The sequence below is a fragment of the Primulina huaijiensis genome, chromosome 5 (assembly GCF_012295235.1).
Source record: "Primulina huaijiensis isolate GDHJ02 chromosome 5, ASM1229523v2, whole genome shotgun sequence".
In the NCBI taxonomy this organism is placed as follows: Eukaryota; Viridiplantae; Streptophyta; class Magnoliopsida; order Lamiales; family Gesneriaceae; genus Primulina; species Primulina huaijiensis.
Window position 1 is genome coordinate 5,670,198 of NC_133310.1, and position 25,387 is coordinate 5,695,584.

Genomic DNA, 25,387 nt, shown 5'->3' on the forward strand with positions numbered 1-25,387 from the left:
CATGGGTGTGGCTCATGACTTGGGAGGGTAGAATAAATACTAAAAACGTTATGTTTAAAATTTGGGATTAAAATATCGAGTTTTGGATTTATTCGAGATTTTATTATCGCACGAATCGCTAATTAAAGAATTAATTGAAAAGACTAGTTTAAGCTTCTTAAAATTATATTTAAGCTTAAATAATTATTTAGAATAATCCCATGTCATTAAAAGCGAGAAAAAGATAAATTCGAGAATTTTTACGTCTAGGGGCAAAACGGTCTTTTTACACTTAGAAAAATACGAAAACGCTTGGCAGCGTCCCGAAGGATCATAACGCATGTTAAATGATATTATATGATTTAAAATGATGATTTTGATGATAATATGTATTTTTACGATTTATGGTAAAGCTGTACAATTTATACTGTTTAAAATGCTATTTTTGGAAAGCTATGTTATTTTATGATTTTTAAAAGAAAAGGAAAAATATTTTGAAGGATGTGAATTGACTGTAACAAATTATATGATATATGATATATGATTTTGTGGAGATGACGTGAGGGCCAAGGCCCAGACGTACCCCGTTTACGGGCCAAGGCCCCAGAGAGACCCCGTCTATGGGAAATGACCTGAGAGATCCCGACTAGAAACTAATTGGGTAGAATGTTGGCCAATTGTTGCACGGTTGTTGCCTTCAAATTCGACTGGAAGTACTCGAATTCAGCCGCACAATGGTGCTCGAGTAGGCTCGATTGTAACTCGAATGTGACCCAATTTTCTTGGAGCTCGAACACGGGTACACTGTTGGGACATCGTTTTCTTACACCCAAGACGCAGCGGAAGTTTAAAAATTTTGTTCTTGGGCGTCGTGTGTTTAAAAACATTCATAGGGTGTTTAGAATTATACATTTGCTTTCTCAACGCTTGGACTCCAAACTATTCCGATTTTTTTTACGGAGATAATTCTTCTTGTAAATCTCTACGAATGACTCTTCAACTTTGATCGCCTAATTAGGTCTACGATCAGATACTGTTTTCCTCATTTGGTTTAGAAAATCCAAACGATCTATGTGTTGAGATTGTAGTATCCGAATTTCATAAATCCGATGACGGAGTAGCGTCAACGCCGCGGTGGTGGAAGGAAAACACTTGGCCGAAATTTTCCCAAATCTTTTGAAATTGGCCGAGAATATCAATTCAAGGGTGAGAATTAATTGATTCTTAATCAATTATTATAGAAGCTGATTATGTCATTAATCCAAAATAAGTTTCATGACATGATTTGCTTCCTACACATGGCCGTGGGTTTTTTCATCAAGGAAGGGAATATTTTTGTTTGCTTTGTTTGTAAAAATTAGGGTGTAAATTATGAGTCCTATTGGTATATATATATAGAGTGAGACTCCTAATCTAATTAGGAGTCTCTCTCCCACAAAGACTCTAATAATTTCATTATATTAAAACTCTCATATATATAATTGATATATAATTTATTTATTAACTTTTAATAATACATGATATAATAATATCATATACATATATTTTATATCATCATATAAAATATATACAAGTATATGTGTATTAAATTAAATAACCACAATTTAATTTATAAACTATCTCCTTAATTAATTTAATTCTAGACACCTCTAAAATATTTATGAGAATTTATGCATGTTAGTAGCCACCACTACTAACATAATCATTTAATTAGTAAATTCCAAATTTACCAAAAAAAAAATGATTCCGAACTCATTATAACCCCGATCGACGATTCGAAACAACCGATGTACCAAGGATACAAATCTTGTTCATATAATGAAAATAAAAAATTTCGAAGATCAAAATTTTCACTTACCATATTGGGCAGCTGCCAGTTTTAGTGAACTCCTTCACAAAACAGGCAGTTCCACTCTTCTTCTTTATTTAGCAATCATGCTAACTTCCATTTCTTCCATCCTATGGAACCAACTCATAAACTCCTTTATAAGCTCCCTGTTTGATCTCTATCAAACTATAGTCGCCAAATTCCAACTCCTTGAAATTTGACTATCTCAACGGGAACACATAATCCGATACTTGTGTGACTCTCAATGGTTCAGGGATATAGCTAGCCGTGGGTTGACATCTCCATGTGATTCAAAATAACATTTATTCTTATTCAGGTTTACCCTAGTTAACCCCATTTTTTTCATCAACTACTTGATCAAGAATGTCAAAACTCATTTTTATTGCACCCATCGGATCATGGTAAGAGCGTCTAGTAGCATCGTCCCATGATTCCCTAGGTATCACTGATAGTGCCTGCAAGAACCTTTAGCCATGGTTAGCGTACAGTACGATCCCTTCAACACATATATCCCGATCAAATCTGCAACCATTGGTATATCGAGAGTTGCATATGAATTCGATAACGATACAATTTATCTTTGAGTACCAATAGTGGCATGATATGTGCAACTAGGAAAACACCTTTCCCTATAGCACATTTCTTGCTCTGGCCAGAGACTCCTTGCACTATTAACTCATCAGATCACATAGGATATCTTCACCCGCAGGCGAACGGTGAATCCCCGACCACAATGCATTTGCTCATACGTATTTCAAAACTACACCTAACCTCCCCACCTAATGACCCTCTATGGAGTCGGTAAACGGTTCAAAGTGCATGCTAGTACGTATAGCCTCTACATTGTCCCAGGTCAAAGGACTAATGGTGTACAACAATAACTGCGGACTATTCCACTCGATAAGTGGGAACCACTTGGACAGTCCGAGGGAGGGTTGTTCAGTACATCATCATATGATCACCCATCTGTGTAAATGGACATCTCCATACCCTTGCCAATGAAACATGGCGTTTACACCACAGATGCTAGTCTCAAGCTCGAGCGACCTTTATCCTTGTTTTAGACGGCTGATTCGACTAAGAACATGTTTAGAATATACGGTACACTTCCTAATGAGTTTCATGATTTTACGTTGCGACGCAAACCTTATGGCACTTATTGTATATTCAAGGACTTTATCCATGCAGCTTGCATGGATATACAGATAAAGTATAATGCCATAATCGAATAAAATCGTAAAATATTATTAAAATAAAGATTGTTTTACATCGAGTCAATAAAAGTTCGAGCCACAAGTTGACTTGCTGGACACCTACTCTAACATACACAACCGGGTAGAATATTTCCTTAGTTAATGTAAGTTTGATGCCCAAAAATACAGCTGGAATCAATTGAGGTTGGCAGCCTATAGTGCTCGACTTTTTTATTGATTTTTTAAAGGTTTTTTTTTAAGTGTCCTTTCTAAGCACCGTGTGGGGTATTTATGGGACATATGTGGCTGCCTTTTTTTGGACAAATGTGGCATACCAAAGGGAGCCTATTCACGATTTCTTGAAGCCCAAATGAAGCCTTAATTACGGCCAAAACTGGCTTACAACCAAACGGTCGCATAAATGATCTAAAATGTCTTTTTATTACATCATGATTATGTCCAACTCTTAGCTCGAAATGGTAGCTGTATTTTTTTATTTTAAGGACAATAATTAATTGAGATCCTTGAGCTCAAAATTCGAGCTTAGAGTTGTGCTTATGGTTTGATGTTTCATAAGGAATAAATTTAGAGTTTTATTTCTTACACGATCATCACTTTAAAAATTCGATCGGGTCATCACATTATATGTTTCTATCCCAAAGAGCTTTGAATATTTTAAATGATTATATATTTCTCATTCAAGATTATTTTCCGTAGAGTAGGCAGAATATGTATAAGCTCCAATTTTGTTCAAATATCATTTTATTATTTTTAAACTCTACAAAGTTAATTTTCTTTAATGCATTTTACACCTCATGCGAAACAAATTGTTTTATTCCACAAGTGCTTGTGATGTCTTTCTTGGTTCGTCGTATTTGGTTTGGTGCGGAAGGATTCAAACCTTCGAATAGCGGGACCAAAACCTGTTCATCTTTTATTTATGATAGCACCCACCTCTAGCTCTTCCACTTGGAAATTATCATCTTCAATTTCTTCTTTCAATACAAAATTAGAGCACCATATGCTTCCAAAGCTACAATATGATTTTATGTTTGAAATTTAATATTACAATACTTCCGTACTATATATCTAATGTCGAATTAATATTTGAGATGCTTTAATATAAATTAAAATATAATTTGGTGAGGAAAACGATGTCACAAGACACGCCTGTTGTCGCCATGCCAACTTGAATTTTTTGACAAAAGAATGCTGACTATTTTAGGTAGCAAGAAAAATTATACAAAAGTCAACTTGAAATGACGTTATTTTAAAAACTATAAATTTATCTTTTAAAAATAGAAATAATTATAATAATGTTGATATTTTTAAAACTATAAATTTGTTTTTTTTTAAATAATAATAATAAGAACAGGTAATTCCTCCATTTTACAATCCAACATCAATCAGCAGATCCAAAAGTCAAGAACAAAGATGGGCTCCGAAACGATCAAGCTTCCAATCATCAATTTCTCCGAACTGAAACAAGAAAGCAAAAGTCCCAGCTGGGAATCTGTGAAGAACCAAGTAAGGTTCGCCCTGCAAGAATTCGGCTGCTTCGAGGCAAAATTCGATCAGATTCATCGTAACCTCCGAGACTCGGTGATTGAAGGTTCGAGGCAGCTTTTCGAGCTCCCTTTACAGAATAAACTTCGAAACAGTTCAAATAAGCATTACCATGGTTACATTGGCCAGCATGCTCTGGTGCCACTTTACGAAAGCTTGGGAATTGATGACGCAATCGGTCTCGGAAGCATCGAAAGCTTCACGAATCTCATGTGGTCTGAAGGAAACCCTGATTTCAGGTACCGATTGATCGATTTTTTTTGCTGTTTCGATAGCCATTCTTCATTTCTAATGACAAAGTGTAAAACTAACTCTTTACGTTGCGTTGAACTGAAATGTTTTAGTTGAGAAATAGATTTTAGAAAATCATTCTCAAATTTCTTTTGTTAAAAAATTCGGTAACTCGAGGAATTTGAAGCGGATTTGCATTACAAATCTGATGTCCAAATCGAAATCTTTTTATTCGAACACATCGATCGTTTCCCTATCAAGATATATAAATTTGAATTTTGAATAGATCAGTCAAGCTCAAATTTAAAATTATATATCGTTTATTAATTCTCTTGGCAATTAGTAAATGTAATCAGTGTAAAGTTTTGATATTATCACACCGTTTGATTCATCGTTTAGCGTAAGTTTTCTGTGCTTTTGTTATATTTTATTTTTCCTCGTGAACCATTTTCTTGCAAACACTGGTGATGTCATAATTTACTCGTCTCGGTAGCAAGAATATTCGATCATTCGCGGAGCAACTATCCGAATTGGATCAAATTGTTCGTAAGCTAGTTCTTGAAAGCTTCGGACTCGAAAAATATATAGATGAGCACATAGAGTCAACAAATTACCTTGTTCGAGTTCAGAAATATGATTCCCCTAAAAGCCATGAAACCGAGCTTGGCCTAACAAAGCACACAGATAAAAACATGGTGACCATATTGTATCAAAATGAAGTGAACGGATTGGAAGTGCAGACAAAAGATGGACAATGGATCGTCGTGGAGCCTTCTCCGGACTCTTTCGTTGTCATGATCGGACAAGCTTTTCATGTAAGTGCACACCAAATTCATTTCAAGTATTTTTCCTTCGGCATTTTACTAAGTTCCACATTTATTACATTAAGCTAAACTAATTTTTCTCTTTCGAAGGCATGGACAAATGGAAGGCTACATTCCGCGCACCACAGGGTTATGATGAAGGGAAGTGTGGCCCGTTATTCAATAGGAATATTTTCAGTACCAAAAGAAGGTTATATTATTAAATCCCCCAAAGAAATGGTCGATGAAGAGCATCCTTTGCTCTTCAAACCCTATGAGCATTTTGAGTTCGTTAAATTTTTTTACACTCCGGAGGGTCTGAAATCATCAGATGCCCTAAAGGCTTATTGCGGGCTTTAGTTTTGAGAAGAAGTCGTGTTAGAGATATGGGTGTTGTGGCACGATGTATGTGTAAGCGTGTTTTAATAATGTGGTTAGGGGTTTTTGGAAGTGTTAATTTGTTTTCAAGAATTATTTGTATTCACGTCATCTATACTTTTAACATTTGTCTTTCTTACAATATTATAATATATAAAGTGGATAAGTAATATAAGTGTAAAATACATATAATACCCCAATTTTAAAATAAGTCATAGTAGATATTTACCACCAAAAACCCAAATTTCCAAATCATAACTCTATGTCAGGACATATTTGTGTCTGCTAATTAGGCAACCGCTTGTGGTCGCATTGGTTTTTGCGAAAAAAGGACTGGATTTAGGAAATTGTGTAACTTAATATGAAAATTCATAGAACCAAAAGTAATTAATCTCGACACGCAACTTATTCCGAACGTAGTGATCAATTTAGTGTTCTGTTTTGTAATTAAAAGGTGAGGACAGAATTTCATAAAACGAAACATCTTAAAATGTGCAAAATTCAGCATAGTAGAGCCCGAGACGTCGCAAAAACCGCAAGGCCGAAATCGAGTATCTCGAGGATGCAAACCGCTAGCTCATGAACTTGAAACTTTAGCTCAAAGAAGCCTAATTCTTATGTCCTACGTAAACCAAAACTGTTGCCAAGGAAATAGCTAATAGATTGGACAAATTTAATGTGCAAAAAGTGACTCTTGGTTGTAGATAAAATTTTGACTACTTCGGTACCAAGATTTCGGCTAAGACCACCCCTTTCAGCTTATAAATACATGCAAGCCCTTTCACAAATCCTAGCTTGCACCAAAAATTCTCCCAAAATCTCCTCCAAGTTTCGGCCACTTCAAGCAAAGAAGAGAGGCAACATTTGGCCATTATATAGTTGTGCAAGTGCTGCCCAAATCGTGACCGAGGTGCTGCTCAAGTTCGTTCAACTGCTCGTGTTCGACCCAAGAATTTCCAAGTTCTTCCAAAGTTCGTCCAAAATCCAAACAAATTCGAACCACACTAGTTCGAACATGTATTTTCCATATTTCTGAGTTTCAGCAAGGATCGTGCAACATATACAAACATTCTAAGGTGTTGTTCTATCCGGAAATCACGTTCGAGTGCTACCCGAACCCTTGCCGAGTTCTGTCCAAAATTTGCCTAGGATCCATCAAATTTTCGATCAAGTTTATACAGCACGTTCAAAACAAAAATATGTGGGCTCATGTATTTTTTAAAGGCTTGTGTATGTGTTAAAATTTGATCATATACTGTATGCTTTTCTTGAATCATTTGCTTCACATTTGCATCTTTTTCTTAGTTCTTTTCCTATCCAATTTGTTCCGTCTGTTTCGTTTTGATTTGATTCGTTTAATCTATTTATTTCGTTCCAATGGAATAATTTTGTTTGATATGATGCGAATGATGGCGCATCGGGAAAACATGCAAAAGAAAAGGTCTCAGAGAGAGCCGGTCTATGAAAAAAGAGCCCCAGAGGGAGCCCGGATACGGGAAAAGACCTCAAAAAGAACCCATTTATAAGAGAAGGCCCCAGAAGGAGCCCAAGATCAAGTACATTATCATTATTATAAGATCTTTTGCTAAGTTTTGTTCCGATCCGATTCGTTCTGTTCTTTCGATTTGTTTTGTTCAATCCGTCTGTTTCGTCCCTATGGGTTAAATTTATTCGATATGACTCGAATGATGGCGTATTGGGAAAGTCTGTGAGGGAAAATGCCCCAAATAGAGCTTGTCTATGGAAGAAGGCCTCAGAGGGAGCCCAAATGCTGGAGAAGGCCCAGAAGGAGCCCATTTACAAGAAAATGTCCTAGAGGGAGCCCAATATCAAGGATAGCATATGGTCATTGTTATAAGATCTGTGTCCATTATGTGATTCTGGTTTGATAAGACTTTGTTCCATAAGATTTTGTTATGTCTGATATGATCTGATCGATATGTGCCACGGCTAATAGGAACTAGTCTGTAGTAGTGGCCGATGATTTTTTTTATTTGAGACCAGACCTGTTTTCGAAATATGCTCTGAAAAATGATCATTTTAAATATATGTATATGTATAACTTGTTATTTTTGTATTTGATTGGCTCCTACTTTCTGACTATTTCTCAAAACTCTAACTCCCTAACGTCCCTCCCCATATAATAATGAAGAACATGTGGAAGAGCCGGAACAAAATCAGTTTTGGGGCTGTTGAAGAAATCCAGAGTTATGAAGAACAAGTCCCTGATTTCATGATTATATTTTATTCGCTTCTGAATTTCGCACTTTTTTTTTGTAAGAACGGCTTCCGCATTATTCATATTTCACATATGTAAAAAAAATATTCTTTTATGAATTAAATTGATTTTGGCTATTTGTTACGATACTTATTGTTTTCAATAAAATTGTTTAAACAATGTCAGATGTCATCTACGCTTCGGTCTCGAGACGTGACATAAAAAATATAAAATTTTCTTTTCAAATATTGTAACAAAACTAAAAAAAGAATGAGAAAAAAATCAACGTGCAATTTATTGAAAACGTAGTGATTAGTTTCTAGTGTATGCTTTGTGATTCTAAAAAATGTAAAATTATCTTCTCAAATATTGTACCGAAGTTACTAAAATACTTATAAAATGTTTAATTGTAATTATAAGTTATCCATATGTTAATTATTAGAAACACATCAATCCAATCATTCCGTATAAAATTATAGTGTTATCCTTAATATATAATTTGTATATATTAAGTAATTAATAAAAAGATTCAATTGTAATTTAATATTTTATCCCAATTTAATCAATCAAACTAAAAATATTATTATTTATCAATTATTATTCCATATCCAATTTAAATATTTTAATAATGATTTTTTTTATCACATCCAATCTCATCCATGACTATTCGAAATACACTCCAATTACTATTGTAAATTGTATAAGTTGTTCTGAAGTGTATTTGAAATCCACTTGAGTTTTATGTAGCGTCTTTACCCAATAAAAAACATTAATAAAACATAATCAGAGTCGTAATCATTAAAATACAAAAATTGAATATATAAAACTCATAATCTCCTTGCTAACAAATGGTAAACTTGAATAAAATATTATACAAACCTATCGTATAGCATAAGAAACCCATATAAACAATAATAAGAAAACTCTGGAAAACAACAATAGATAAACCCCTCATGGCTGCACCGGTCTTCATTAGCTTCTTATCGCACTGCCGAACCTGTCTAACCTGAGACCTGCCTAGTAAAATAGTGTATCAAATATGAAAAATATACACGAGCGACAAATCACCCGGTGCGTACAATATGAATATAAAAACCATACGTACATGCACGAACCATGAACTGGTGATCAAGATATCAAGATGTAAATTCTTGCTCATGCAGTGTCTGTGTGCTAGAGTATGTGCACACTGTTATGTCGATCCAATAATTGTCTCATGTATTAAATACGAACTTGGAACTAGAATTTCTTTGGTTACCAAACAGACTATTCCATCGATCTAGTTGGTGCCTCACGAGACCGGGTCGTCAAAAAAAGAGGACTAAGTGACCCTGCTCAACAAGGCTATCTCAAATGATTCAACACTCGACGTGATAAGCAGATGCCACATAAATATCATGACAAATAAACATGTATCATATGACAAGTAAAATGTAACACATAAGCATGCATACTTAGCTAGATATCTTAGTCAGTACTTACGTACCTCTAAACTAGTATGAGATATCATGTATGTCTACTCACTGATCCTAGATATAATAATTCAACAATTGTATTACTTTCTAATGATGTTGTATCTACCATCCCTCAATAACTTAGGCTCTCGAATCATAGCTTCATCCGACGACAGCCTTTTGGAAATGATAGCTCCGAAACTTAGTCCTCGAGTCGCCTCCTACTCCATGAGCTTTGTGCAACTCCTACAGGCTTCAAGAACAATTGAAAAAGTATAATACACTAGAAATCAAGAGAATACTTGGAAAATTGGTGTGAAAGTATGATTCTCAGATTGTCTATTTATAGGTTGAGTTCAACTCGAGTTCGGACTTTCTGAACTCCAAGTGTCAATTTCATCTTGACGCCTCGCTATTTCGAAGCTTCGATCTCCTCTTCAGAAGCTTCAAACTCCTACGTGTCGATGCTCATTTGACACAATAATTCGAAAGGTTTGATCTAGGTTCGGACATTCCGAACTCCCTTCGGAAGTTCTGATGTGCTTCAGTGGTTCTAAACTATTATTCGGTGGTTCCGAACTAGCTTATGAACAAACACTCTCATTTGCTTATGTAATTACACTTAATCATGTTTAACCATACTTTATTCGAAATGGAACTTGGGTCATTACATTCTCTCCCCCTTCTTGAAATATTTGTCCCCTAAATAAATTGGGTTAAAACATATTACAACTGAAATACACATAGTACAACTTAAAAAAATGCAGATAATGTATATACATTATGTTTTCTATCTCCCAAGTTGTTTATTTTGTCCCTCGTTGTTTCCATTGGACTGAGATGGGAAGAATACATTTGTCTTGAAACTTCTTTCATGTCCAAAACCTTGAGTGGTTGCCCATGTTAGACATGTTATTTTCGAGTTGAACTTCTGCCAGATGCAGAACATGTGACTCATCGGCTACATATCGCCTCAGCGAGGAAACGTGGAACACAATGCGAATACTAGACATATATGGTGGTAGTGCTAAGATGAAGGCCAAATTCCCCATAGCTTCAAGGATTTCAAATGGCCCAATTAGTCTTGGAGTCAACCTTTCTTGGAGTGTAAATCTTATAAAACATCTGAAAGGCAAAAATTTCATGAAAACTTTCTTGCCAAGTTAAACTCTAGTGTTCGCCGCCTAGTATTCGCATAACTAACATGGAAATCTTGTGCAGTATTCATTCTTTTCTTGTTCAGATTAACTTATAAACTTCTTTATGCACTAAACTATGGCCCTTTGACTTGTCGTTCAAAGTAGTCCCCAACACATTATGGAAACTACCCCAAAACCTTGAAGTGAAGCATAGATCTCAATCATTAAATATTATGACTGGTACACTGTGATATCTCAAGTTTTCTTGGATGTACAACCTTGTCATCCTATCAGAATTATAATCACGGTGTACGAAATGAAATGTGTTGACATAGTGAGCTGGTCCTCAACAATCCAGATAGAGTCATAATTCATAGACGCTCAAGGAAAGTGGGTGTTGGAATATTATAAGTTTGAGAGTTTGACAAGTTAATCCATAAAAGAATTGAAAAATCAAACTGATCGGACAATTCTAGAAATCGTAACTGAAGATTTCATTTGAGCTGAACTGGAAAAACCTCATCAATCAACAGAAATATTCATAACTTATAGGACACTAGTTAGAACAGATAATATCCAGCTGAACTGATTGGCTGATTAGTTGACTCTTAATTAGTTGGACATGTCATCAGTCAAAGTATCAACAGACATACTGACAAATCGTACCAAAGTAGAACAGATGAATCAGAACAGAACAGTCTGAATATCTCGTACTGCTATCAGATAAAGTAACTAGAAGAATGTAAAACCAAGAATTTCATATAACTGTGATCATATTTTAGTGATTTAAATTGTACTAGGATTGTACCATCTTGGATGCTCATCCCATTAATTCAGATGAAATATTTTCTTATCAATGTTGGAGATATACAGAATATTTGAGATGTACAGAAATATACCTGGATAAAGATTTAAGCAAAAGATAACTCAATCTTGGATCTCAAAATCTTGAAGAATATATCATAGTATTTTCGAAAAATATTGGAAAATTTATTGTGGATTTTCGAAAATAGTTAGATATAGGGAAAAGTCTACACGATATAAAATACAGGCTTGGGAAAAAAATTTAAAAGTTTAACTATCAGGATTTTAGGAAAAATCAAAATCTTATTTTTGGAAAAATACCACTAAATTTCGGATTTAGGTAGGGAAATTTTTGGGATTTAAGAAAAATAATTTTATTATATTGGGAAATAAAAAGTCTATCGAATATTGAAAATTAGACACAAAAGTCGAAATTTTTCAGGCTGGACAAGGCAAATTTCGAAATCAAGGGAGGGATATCTAGATTTTGAAATATTATCCAGGATCAGAGATAAAAGAATTATAAGTATCTTAGATTCTGATTTGATTCAGAATTCAAACGCGAGGATAATACACAATCAGGATAGCAGCCAACCCCTATAAATAGGAGGGCCCTATAACTCGAAAATCACACCATTTTCTACTCCAAATTTTCGAGTTTCTCTCCTAGTATTCTTAGGATTTTCGAGAGCTTGCTCTCTCAGTGTGCGAAGAAGCGAAGCGCTGTTGCAGTCCAAACCCGAAGCTAGGGTTCGAAAATTCCAATGCAAGGAAACCTCTTTTTTTTCACGTTTTTCTCAAGAATTTAAAGTAAGTGAGCTTGTTTTAAATGGTTGAATTTTCGGTGCATTTGTTTTCGTTTTTTGTTAAAAATTCGGTCGAGTACAATTTTTTTTCTACCCCCCTTCTGGTTACGACTTTCGGCATGATAATGTTTTGACACTGTGAGAATTCAACTCGATATGGGTGGGAATCCCAACTATGATATGACCCTCATACGGTGGGGATATAACCGATTTGGCCTCGCCCCCTTAGAGGAGTAAAAATTAGGGACTGATATCAGTAAACCATTGAAAGTCGATGAATCTCAGTGTCTTGTCAATGATGTGCATATGGTATATGTTCGAAAATTTCATGTTGTTTTTATTGTGCTCGAACGGCCCCCACTTGCTGAGTAATTCCCAAAATACTCACCCCTTACACTTCTCTCCCCAGATAAATCCAAAGAACAGGTTAAGGAAGAGGAATCAGAGAAATTCTGGGGATGGTGATTTTCGAGATTTAGTATCAGCCATGTTATATTTCTTTTGTTAGTTTTGAAGTTAGTAATTTAAATTTCATGTAAGACGTTTCCGCAATTTATTTCAGTTGTAAGACATTGTTATTTTTTTGAGAATTTATGAAATAAACTGGTTTCAGTTTATACTGTGCTACGAGACTGGTTGTTTTCAATTGTGTGATTGTTAAACGACGCCGGTGTCAAACCCGAGTTTCGGGGCGTGACAAAGACAATTCAACGGACATTTGTCATTAAATGCATTCAATACGACCTTTGAGATCACAGACTATATATAGCTAATTGAATCAGTTGAAGAAGGTTGGTGAAACACATGGAACAATCAAACCACAATCTTCAATCAATTGCGATACTTTTCACAGTATTTTCTCTGTTTACAGATCGCACGCTTAGCTCTAAATTCATTGCATTTATTCGTTGCATTCAGGCTACCAGTTACAGTGTTTCAGTTTTTATTTTATAAGTGTTGATAGACTAAGAGTTTCAGTTTGGCAGTGTGTAAGACCAACTAAAGTGGATTATTACAATATATTGTAATATATCAAATTCTTTTAGTAAAATATTATCATCGTGATAGAAAGGGTGACGTAAGAGTATTTGAAGTCTCTGAACATCCATAAAAATTTTTGTGTTCATGTCAGTTATTCTTTCAGTTTTACATTATCATTCCTTCAATATTCAATCTATATTTCAGTATATTTCCGCACTATTATCAGTTGACTAATTTATGTCGACAAACAAGATTTTAGGATCAATTTCTTAAAGAACTTATTCATATTTGGAAAAAGATTCAAAAATCAAAAGTGTTTATTCAACCCCAGATTCAAAAATCAAAAGTGTTTATTCAACCCCCTCACTCCTTCTAAACACTTAAACTCACTTAACCGATCCTATCAGTGGGTGACAAAGTCCATCGTCACATTCTCCAACTTCAATTCAAAAAACAAAAGATTCTACAATAGACCAAATGTTCATTGATGCTCTACCTTAAATTGCTCAAAAGTAAAGCACCGGAAGACATACTAGTACACTTTTCATTTATGTCTTTCCACTAAAACTGAATCTTCAAATCTTTATATATTTTCATGTTGTATGGGTGGAATACTGAACTTGTTGCGATGAGCTTGAGAAATAATCTAGTCTCTTAGTGTAGCATCTTCTGGTAATACATTTCTTCCGGATAACACAATTTCTCATTTGGTTGAGAAGCAAATGTGAACCTATTGTCTCCGTTAGCCAATCTTTCTAATTTCTACACCTTAGGATTTGAAACTGCATGTCTTAGATTCTAGTAAATAGTGGTAGCTCAGACAGAATGGTAGCAACTATGATACCTTCTTTTTCTTTCTTGTATCTAAAGTGAAATCGAACAACAATCTTGAATCATGCTCGAAACATCACTGACTTGAAGAGCGGACAATCTCACCTTTTGAATAAGAGCATCTGCTATGATATTCACTGATAGTAGATGATACTTGATTTCATAAACACGATCTTTAAGCAAATCCATCTATCTACATTGGCGCATATTCAACTCTATCGTGGTGAAGAGATATTTCAAACTCTTGTGATCATAGTAGAGCTCGAATCTCTCACTGTACAGATAATACCACCAAATTTTTAGTGAAAACACTACCATTGCCCGTGCTACATCGTGCACCAGATAGTTCTCTTCATGAACTTTCAATTGTTTGTAGGCATAAGAAAACACGTGCCCATTTTGAGTTAACACATACTCGGGCTCTTGTAAAGAAACATCGTTGTAGGCAATAAATCCTCTAGATCCTAATAGCAATGCCAAGACTGGTGATATCATCAAACATTGGCGTAATTCTCTGAAACTCACTTTGCAACCTGTTGTCCATTCATATCGCACATTCTTGCAGGTCAACTGAATTAATGGTCTAGCAATCTTGGAGAATCCTGATATGAATCTCCGATAGTATCCTACAATACCAAGGAAATTACGCACTCCTGTGTCGTATCCAGATATGACCAAATTAAGAAAACTTTTTACCTTGATTGGGTCAACTGATATCCCATTTTTAAAAATGATATGTCTCAGAAAGACAACTTTGTTAATCCAAAACTTGCACTTACTCAACTTGGTATACAACTGGTTGATCCTTAAGATCTACAACAAAATCCTTAATAATAGGCGTGTTCATATAAACTACGGAAATAAACCAAGATATCTTCAATGAAGACTATAACGAACTTGTCAAGAAAATCTCGGAAAACTATGTTCATCAAGTCCATGAACACTTGTAGCACATTTTTCAACCCAAATGGCAGTTGTATATCCTCTTGCCTCACTTGCAGTTGATGATAGCTAGATCACAAGTCAAACTTGGAATACAATAATGTCCCTTGAAACTAATCGAACAAATCATATATGTGAGACAACAAATACTTTTTTTCACTGTCACATGGTCCAACTGTCTATAATAAATACAGAGCCTCATCAAACCATATTTCTTCTTTACTAAAAGAACTGGCGCACCCCACAGAGAAACACTCAGTTAGATGTAATCTTTTTCGAGAATTTCTTGGGTTTCATGCCAAAAATTGTTGGTTTTTCCGGGATACATCGTTGGGGAAATTTTGCACTAAATTCAATCATAAAATATTTTTGTCCAGATTCCCATTAGTGTTAAACCATTTATTATAATTTATCAAATACTTTGATTACATCTGTTTATTAACTCAAATTAAGTTAAAAAAATGATATATCAAGAGTACACATGGTACTTAATGCCTTCGGTTCATTTCAGAGACATTCACCTAGGGAATTTCTTCTTCTTATGTCTTAAATCCCCATAGATGTAACAAGCTCGTGTGTCTTTACAACATTTACTTTTCCTATGCGTCCTCCCACAATGTCTGCATCAAAACTTCTTCCTCTCAAGATGATGGGTTCATCTAGAACTCGAGGAAGTCGTTCCTACTGCTTTGAAAAGTTGCACTGATGGTCCCAACGAATTGGAACCTTTATTACTAGTCTATAAAGATCTGCCTCAATGTTCCACATGATTTACATATGTAGGTATTGAAACTAGAAATATTATTTCTAGTGTTTGATTGACCATTGGTGGATAGTAAAAATCCAAGAGGGCTCTTTTGAAATGCTCCAACAAAGCTTCCTAAGATGTTGTTGTAATATAACATTGGTGGACCGCCACAATTCTCGAGCTTTCCCTCGCAAGAATAGATCGACAGCTAGAAGCATTTCTTTGTATCAGTAGCCAAACAGAATAAAAAACTTTCCAACTCGTTAATCCAAAGTTTTTCTTCCTCGTCCATTTATCCTCTTGTCAATGGTGGAGGTCCAATCTTGAGTAAGTTAAGGATATTCACCTGTGAATTCTCTGGCTTCCTTGGCACAAAATCCTCATCGTGATGTTCATGCCTACCACTGTCATGATGATTGTCTTTTCCATGGTTTCCTTCTCCATGGTTTCCTTCTCCTGACATATGAAAGGAAAACCAAGGTAATTCTAAAACGCAAAACAAATAATCTATGTAGCACCTGCACCCTTACCTGCCACGCTTATATTAAATATTTTCTAGCATGCAATAAAAAAACATTAATAAAACAAAATCACAGTCATAATCATTAAAATGAGGAAACTGAATATATAAAACCCATAATCTCCCTACTAACAAGCAGTAAACTTGAATAGAATATCATACAAACCAATCAAATAGCATAGTAAACTCAAATAAACAGCAATAAGAAAACTTTGAAAAACAACCGCTGATAAACCTTTCCTGGAGGCACTGGTATCCACTAGCTTATGCTTGCACTGTCTGACTCGTCAAACCTGATACATGCCCCATGGAATAAGGTGTCCTCACATTAAAACAAAGATGTGAGAGACAAATCGTCAAGTACATATAATATTATATACAAACCTATATGTGCATGCATGAACCATGAATTGGTGATAAGGTGATCAGCTAGAAATTCTTGCTTAGGTTGTGTCTAGGTGCCAAAAGATGCGCACACTTCTCTGTTGATCCAGTGGGCGCCTCACATACTCTATTTGATCTTGGACTTGGAATGTCATGGGTTACTGTGCACACTATTCTGTCAATCCAGTTGGTGTCTCACAGGACCCGATCATCCGAGAAAAAAGGGTTCAGTGACCCTATTCAACAAGACTATCTCAATGGAAACAAGGCTACACTTGATATGCAGATGCCGCATAAATATCATGACAAATAAACATGCATAATCTGACAAATAAAATGTAACATATGAGCATGCATACTTAGTTGGATATTTCAGTCAGTACTTGCATACCTCTAAACTGGTGTGGGGTATCATGTATGTCTACTCGATGATCATATACATCATAACACAACAAATGTATTATTATCTAATCATGATGTATCTACTATCCCCCAAGTCTAACTAAGGATCTCAGATCATACCTTCATCCGCCGACAACATTTTGAGGACGATAGATTTGAAACTTAGTCCTCGAGTTGCGCCAACTCGTCGAGCTTTGGGCAACTCCTACGGAATTCAAGAACAACTGAAAAAGCCTAGAATTTAATAAAAATCGATAGAATACTTTGCAAATTGGTGAGAAAATTTGATTACCTGATGGCCTATTTATAGACTAAGTTCGGTATCTCCAAACTCGGGTTCAGACGTTCCGAATTTACATGTTGATTCTGTCTTGACACCTCGTCGTTCGGAAGCTCCAATCTCCTCTTTAGAAGCTCTAAAATCCTACGTGTCGATACTCATTTGACACGATACTTCAAAAGAAAATGATCTGGGTGCGAAAGCTACGTATTGGTCGGAAGTTATGATATGCTTCGGTTGTTGCGAACTACTCTTTGGTGGTTCCGAATTAGCTGCTGAATAAAAACTCTCATTTTCTTAAGTTATGACACTTAATAATTTTTAAACATTATTGTGTTCGAAATGGAACTTGGGTCATTATATTTTATCAATCCAAGCAAGTCATGATTCATCACCTCGAATACATCATGTTGCATTTAAATACATGGATTTAAAGCTAATATTTTTAAATCTATAATATCAAATTCAATTTGTTTGTTTGAGCAAATTCAATAGACAAATAATTAATTTAAATCAAAATTGGTTACTTTTTGAGTCATTGTGGTGTATTTCAAATTTATATTACCGTGGAATAATTTCAAATCTATCTCAGCATGGAATGATTCAAATCCGCCTAAAATATTTTTTGAAATACAACTCTTTCAATTCAAGCATAACCTCATTTCATTAAAATAATTGGATTTGAGCAAGATTTTAGACTGTATTTATTGTATAATGCATTATGAAGAATTATTGAAACTAGACGATAATACAAGGCACCTTCCCCATTAATAATAATAAAAATATTGTTATTAAAATACATATTGTTTTGATCATCTGATTGGTACTTATTGTCGATTAAACAAATACTTAAGACAAACCAATTACAATTTTAAATACTACTCGTTTTGGGCGAATGGGCAACCTCTTAAACAAATAATCATTCAAGAAATATTTTATTAGAAAACACAAAAAAGCAAGAACCCTAAGAAGGTGCCGCGTGATTAGGGATTTCTCCGGTTTGCTTAGAGCACACATAATAGATAATTAATTATACAAAACTACATACACTTCAGGTAGCGAGAAGCTCAATTCTTTCTACACGGGGATGAAATCAGAGTATTTAAAATGGAGAAATGCATGTTATGCTCCGCATCAGCGATGTCTTCGAAAATTTATAACAAATTTGCATTATTAAATTATAGATAAATTTTCAAATATTAAGACATTGTTCATTACTACATTATCATGTGCAACTTTGCTTTTACCTAGTGCTGTTTCATATTGGAGTGTTTAAAATCTCTAAAAAAATGATTATTAAATAATCACTTAAAAATATCAGTGTTGTCTGTTTTCCTAACCCCAGATTTAATATTAGCTTCTTTTTAATTTAATCGAAATCTAAGAGCTGTTAATGTTGTAATTGTTCTTACTTTAACAGTATATAAGGCATATGTCATGCCCCGAGACCGAGCGTCGGGACATCCGGCATTGTTAATCAAATAACAATAAGCCTCGTAGCAAATAGCCAAATACCAGTCTATTTCATAAAATTCCATTGTCTTTACATCGAAGGAAAATACAGAAGTTGCGGAAGCGAAAAGTACGAACGTTACTAAGAAAGACAAATGAACACTAATGGACTTGAATATCCAAAACTTGAATTCCTTCATTCTAATTCTTTACCAGCCCCAGAACTGCTCCTGCTCCTGCTCCTGCTCCTTTTCTTCTACATGTTCTTCATTCTCATCTGGAGAGGGACGTAAAGGGGGTGAGCGTTTTGGGAAACACTCAGCAAGTGGAGCCGATCGAATACCTAAAAACATTTGATACATAATACTTTTAAAACCTTCTTCTTGTTACGTAGCATAGTATATCAGAGTTGAATGATCAGAAGTCAAACATTGAACGAATCAGAGCTTCAGAGTTGGATGAAAAGAAATTAGACTTAGAACAAATCAGAAATTCGAATCAGAACTTTCAGAACAGAACTTATCAGAACTTAACAGATTATAATGATCATGGGCTATCTTTGATCTTGGGCTCCCTCTAGGGCCTTCATATACAGGCTTTCTCTGGGGCCTTTTACCTCACAGGCTTTCCCGATGCACCATTATCAGATTCAAACAGATTACTTATCGTTCGGAGACAAATTGGTTCGGACAGAATGACACCAACATAGAATGAAATGGAGAAGCATAAACGAACAAACAGACGGAACGAAACGATTTGAAGCAACTTAGTGATTTTCGAAATCCACACTTATTCACATCATGCAGTAGACGATCGAATTTTAAAACATACATAATCTTTAAAAAATATAAACCCACTTACCTAAAAGATTGTTCCAAAAATCTTGAAATGAACAAGTTGTAGCTTGACACTGAAAAATCAGTCACCTTTAAAAATTATTTGCGCCTAATTGAACCATTGGATCGATCTGAAATTTAGATATGTTAATCAAAACATGTGTAGGTGTATTCTGAACGGTGAAAATTGAATTTGGATTTATAAAACAATGAGCAAAACTGTAAAAGGCACGTATTTCGTATTCATAAATTTGCGGAATTATTAAAATTTTTCTAAATAAATAAATAACTTGCCCAATTTATAAAATAAACACGTAAAAAAAAAAATTTAACTTTAAACTAACAGCGGAAGTCAACATAATATCTCAAACAACAATTTAAAAATAATCCAACATGTAAAATCGAGTTTGAATAATAAAAGGTGCATAAATTAAATCATGAGGTCCTCGGGTTTACTACTGCTGCCACAAGATCGCTCACTGGTCTACGCCCTCCGTCTCGACCTCATCAGTACCTACAACAATCAAGTCTAGTGAGTCTAAAGACTCAACATGTATATATCGTGAATAACAAGTAAATATATCATAAAATCGCATGCAACGTAAAAATATAGTATCGTAAAGCGCATGGTGAAAATCGTATCATGAATAATTATAACTACGTGCATATCTGAAAATCATACGTAAAAGCTTTGCTCAATAGAGCTCTGTCATGTCATATCATAATTTTCTGGTAGAGATAATGTTTCTAAGCAAGTGGCCCATAACATAACGTAAGCGCCTGATCAGACTAAACCACAGTATACTGGGCGGTAGAGATCAATCACAGCCCTTGGACTGGATGTCCGTACCCATACATAATCATAAACCGGTCGTAAGTCACCGGGTGGAGAGGTCCTCGGTTGCGCCTACCGACTTCCAAACCCATAAGCGTAAGGTGGCCACAAGACATATCGCATATATCTCAAAAATAAACATTTTATATTTTTATGCACGTAATATAATTATAACCTTATTTTTACCGGATGAGTTGGATCGTTCCCAGGCTTGCTGCGACTTACTACTAATATGTGACACATGCAATAAATCTTAACTTGCCCAAAACTTGACAATTGAACCAAAAATGAGACGATTCGGACCAACAACTTATTTTTTTAATCATGGCTTAGTACCAACCCGAACCAATATTAAACCGACGTTTAACCATAATTAAAAATACCCCAAACATACTGAAAAACATGCATAAGAATTGCAAAACAAGAAAATAGGTGAAAGGAATCCAAAAACATAAAACACTCTTTCGAGAGTCATTTTGGCACCTTTCTCCGTAAATTCTCGTACGATCTCTAAACTCAACCAAATCACAAACGGCCAAAAACATGATCTTCCTAACTCATTGAGGTACTGTCCAGTCCAAGGCCATGGGCTAAAAGCCAACCAAGAACTCAACCATGACCTCTGAAACGAAACTGAACTTGCTGTCAAAAACAAAAATTGCAGCAGTAGCTGCTGTGCGTATTTGGTGTACAAATCTGAAACAAATGGCCGATGGCTTGAACCACCGACCAAAGACTCTTACCAACATCCTAAGGCATGGCTTGGACCATGGTTAAGGGCTAAAATCCAATCACAACCCTAGCAAACACCTAGGACAATTACAGCACCCAACCGAGAATACAACTTTCTGTGTAGTGTGATGTATTGACTTGTTTTACTGTCTTGGGTCGTTCCAATGGCCATTTGATTGACCATGTCTTGATCTAGACACGATGGAGTGTTGTATGAACCATGGCTACGGGCTAGGAGCCAACCATCATCCATACAAACACTAGAAACTCGAAACTCACTCACACAGAAATATGAAGAACCGAAATGCACTTGAATTGTTGTTGTGAAATTCTGACGGATCCGTGAACCAAGCTTGGAAAGGACACCTTGGTCACATCCTAGACATGCTAAGGGAGGGTTCTAACCATGGCTACAGTCCCTAGGACAGCCAAGATTCGAACACACTCCTTAATCAATCCATAACAAAAATCGTGACTCATTTCTGTACACAAGGAGAGTTTGCTGTCATTCTTTCGTTTTTTGAGGGTATGGACTGAAACAAATGACCCAAAAACACCCTAACATACTCTAAATTATGCCTAGAGGCAGCCATGAAAGCCTGGAACCGAAGCAACTCCTGAAACCAACAAAAAAACCAGCAACCGTGAAGCACAATCAAGAAGCCGAGATGCATGTTTTGAGTTTTGAATAAGTTGCTGTCATATTTCGTGTTGTCACTTGATTCCTGAACATATACTGATTTAAAATACTTATTATTACTTGATTGAAGAGCAAAGGAATAATATATACATGCCTGGAATTTGTTTTGACAAAAAAACAAATCAATATGACGAATGCGAGCGGCGGAGCGGAGTTGAGTTTTCCTTCTTGTTTCAAATACTGTTATCACGTTCCTAAGCTGCTGGTTTCTGATGTTTTTTTGAGGGTGAGGGTGTAGGCTTGTTAGGCAATGAAGAGGAGTGTTATAGGAGGTGTTAAAGGTGCCATAATATGCATTTAGTTTGGGGGTTAGAAGAGAATAAGTTGAAGGGTTTTGAATTGTTTCCTCATTCCCTTGTTGCCGATTCTTTTCTCACTTTTGTAGCATGTTCTCTTTTATTTGCTAGCACTTTGAATTGAGGAAGAATTAAGGTGTATTATTGTATTTGAATTTTATTACTAATTAAAGAATTAAAATGAGGGAATGAATTCACCTTGATGTCCATTTAGAAATGTCTTGAATGGGGAGTTACCGAACTTTTGAAATGGTTTATGAGTTGACTAGATGGTTACTAATATTGCATATACAATGTTGTTTAAATCTAGTCTTTTAAATATTTAAGGTTTTAAACACCCCCATCATATATTTTAGTAAATTAACAATTTAATTTATTATAAACTCTTGCATGGTCTTGCATGGATTCAAATTTAAGTATTTAAATGCTATGTTTAATTTCTTGACTATATTATACTCGGGTCGTTACAAAAACTTTTCGAAATTGGGCAGAATTTTGGTACTCGAAAATTGCAACTTTTGGGGAGAACATTTGATGTTGTTTTGGTGTGATTTCACTCATTCCTTTGCCACTGTTTATAGACACCAATATGATTTTATGTATTCCCCCTCCATGCAAAACGTTGCATGATTTATGGCATTAATCACCAATGTTACTTTAGGTCTTCCCCCTCCATGCCAAAGGTTGCATGGTTTATGGACTTAAATGTCACCAATGTGACTTTAGGCCTTCCCCCTCCATGCCAAAGGTTGCATGTAATTTATTCTCCTCCATGACATAATTCATCTTTAATACAAAACTAAAATCAACTTGGTACTTTGTCCCTTTGTATAGTAAAATTTTGGATCTTCACAGCATATCATATGTTTGTTGAAATCTATAAATTACTTGCATTGAAAGTATTTTGATACGATCAGGTATTATAATTGTATAGCTATAGAGATTAATAACAATTACAGACTAGGGCCGAGACTGTATCATAAATGGAGCAGCAATAATTTCGAATAGCAACCAATGCAGAAACCGCTGTAGGATGTAATGCATGTCTACGAACATATTTTGAAGGCTACTACAACAAATACAATAGGTGCTGCCAAACAATCCTCTTTCAACAGTTATACAAATTCGTGCAACTAATTAAAATTAAGCTTTTGATCTTGGTTCTATAGGAGTTGTAGAACCGAGTGTTTGTGGTTTTACTTTTACCTGAAGTTATAGTTAAAGATGATAGTGTTTTTCAATTTTTTTTTAAATGTAAAGCAGCTCAAATACTATGTTTCGATCGTCTTTCCAGCAACAGTAGTTATTAGTTACAGACATGCACAATCTATTGTGAGCAAATAGTAAATTGTTGTGTTAGCTAGTTGGTTAGACGGTTACACAAGACTATGCATAAATTGCATTGATGGACGCATTTTCATGATAACAGAAGGCATTTTGAAGTTTTTCTTTTAATTGTTGGTTCTTCGTTGTTTTCTTTTCTGATCCCTACTTCCTTGTAGATCTCTTGATTCTCCCATTTCTTTTATTGCTGGGAGCAAACACTTACCAGAAAAGTTCATACGATCTTTTGTTCTCGATTTCCTATTGTCGGAGGTCGAATGTATCATTTATACATTGTGACTTGTCCAAGATTAAATATTGTATTATTTATGCAACCAAGATTTAACAAGGTGGAAGGTGAGTTTAAATATAGGGAGGTAGGGATGGCAATGACTAGGGTATNGGCACCTTTGAGGTTTTATATATATATAATGAAGTTTTATATATTTTCTTCTCATTTAATATACAAAACATCATTTTTTTTAATTTTCAAATTTATGATTATATGTATTGAATTGAAAACTCCGAAAATCGGTGGATTGATTGATGAATCTTTAATATAAATAATACATACATACATATATATATTTATATAGATTAATTTAAACGGGTATTCGGGTCCGGTGTGGGTCGGATTATATCAAACCCGCCTCCATACCCGAACCCGAAAATCCCCATACCCGATTACCCAATTATTTAATCGGGTCTAAAAATCCCTCCATACCCTCTTCTATTCGGGTCGGGTATCGGATTCTCCAACGGGTTCGGAGGAAATTGTCATCCCTATAAGGAGGTTCATTTAAGATCTGAACAAGCTCTATGCTAGAGTAAAGAAATTATTGTTAACTTGTGGTAATTGCATTTATTGATACTCCTAATATAGTATATAGATGGAATATATGATTTAAATATCTTTTTATAATTTCATACTTGAGGAATATTTTTTTAGGAATGAATTAAACCAAATATGTGGAAAAATAAAATATTTAATTTTTTTTAATAAACATGATGTCGTACAAGTTATAAGTTCTCTTCATTATAATGGTCAAACTAGATTAGATACATAGCTCTGCTGCTCTGCATTTTCATTTCATATTGCCCTAACTTCTTGCATGTCAATAGCTTTTAATTTCTTCTGTGATCCTAATCATGTGAAACACCGTTTTAGTATGGTAAAATTGAAAAATTATTCAAATTGCATTCACAGTTATGAAAGGCGACTGCCAGGCACATCTGTTGCGCCTTGGTTATTACCCAGGCGCAAGACATTAAACAAGCACGCACCTTAGGCGCACATATGCTGAAAACCGTATGTATGTGCCATATATGGTACGATTCGATATATATAATTCAGGCCCAATAAGTTTTAAAGCTCAATAACAAACACAATCCCTATTTTATGTTTTAAAAAGCCCTGCAATCAGCATGTGCCTCACAATTCTTTCTGTATATGCGCAACAGCCTTTCTCTACATCTCAAACTCTCTGGTTATGTTCTTCTCTCTCTGTGCTATTGTGCTTTATCAAAATGTGCTAGTGTGCTTCATCAAAAATTGTGAGTATGTCAGACATGGCTTTATAGCTTACAATATAAGATTTATTGTGTTTGGAGTTTGGACGTGATTAGGAAAAGAAAGGCTTACTGAGTCATGAGTCACTCTTCCTTATTGTTGTTGTAGTTTTATTATTAGGATCATTTACAAATT

At 35.1% G+C, this 25,387-nt stretch overlaps 1 protein-coding gene across 1 annotated transcript; it reads left to right on the top strand.

The window, feature by feature from the left end:
• Positions 1 to 4,392: 4,392 nt before the first annotated feature.
• LOC140977504 (probable 2-oxoglutarate-dependent dioxygenase AOP1) lies at positions 4,393 to 6,119 on the top strand. Its single transcript, XM_073442246.1, has 3 exons — positions 4,393 to 4,826; positions 5,312 to 5,633; positions 5,733 to 6,119. The coding sequence occupies exons 1-3, from the start codon at positions 4,456 to 4,458 to the stop codon at positions 5,979 to 5,981; spliced, it is 942 nt and encodes a 313-aa protein (XP_073298347.1). The 5' UTR covers positions 4,393 to 4,455; the 3' UTR covers positions 5,982 to 6,119.
• The last annotated feature ends 19,268 nt before the right edge of the window (positions 6,120 to 25,387 follow it).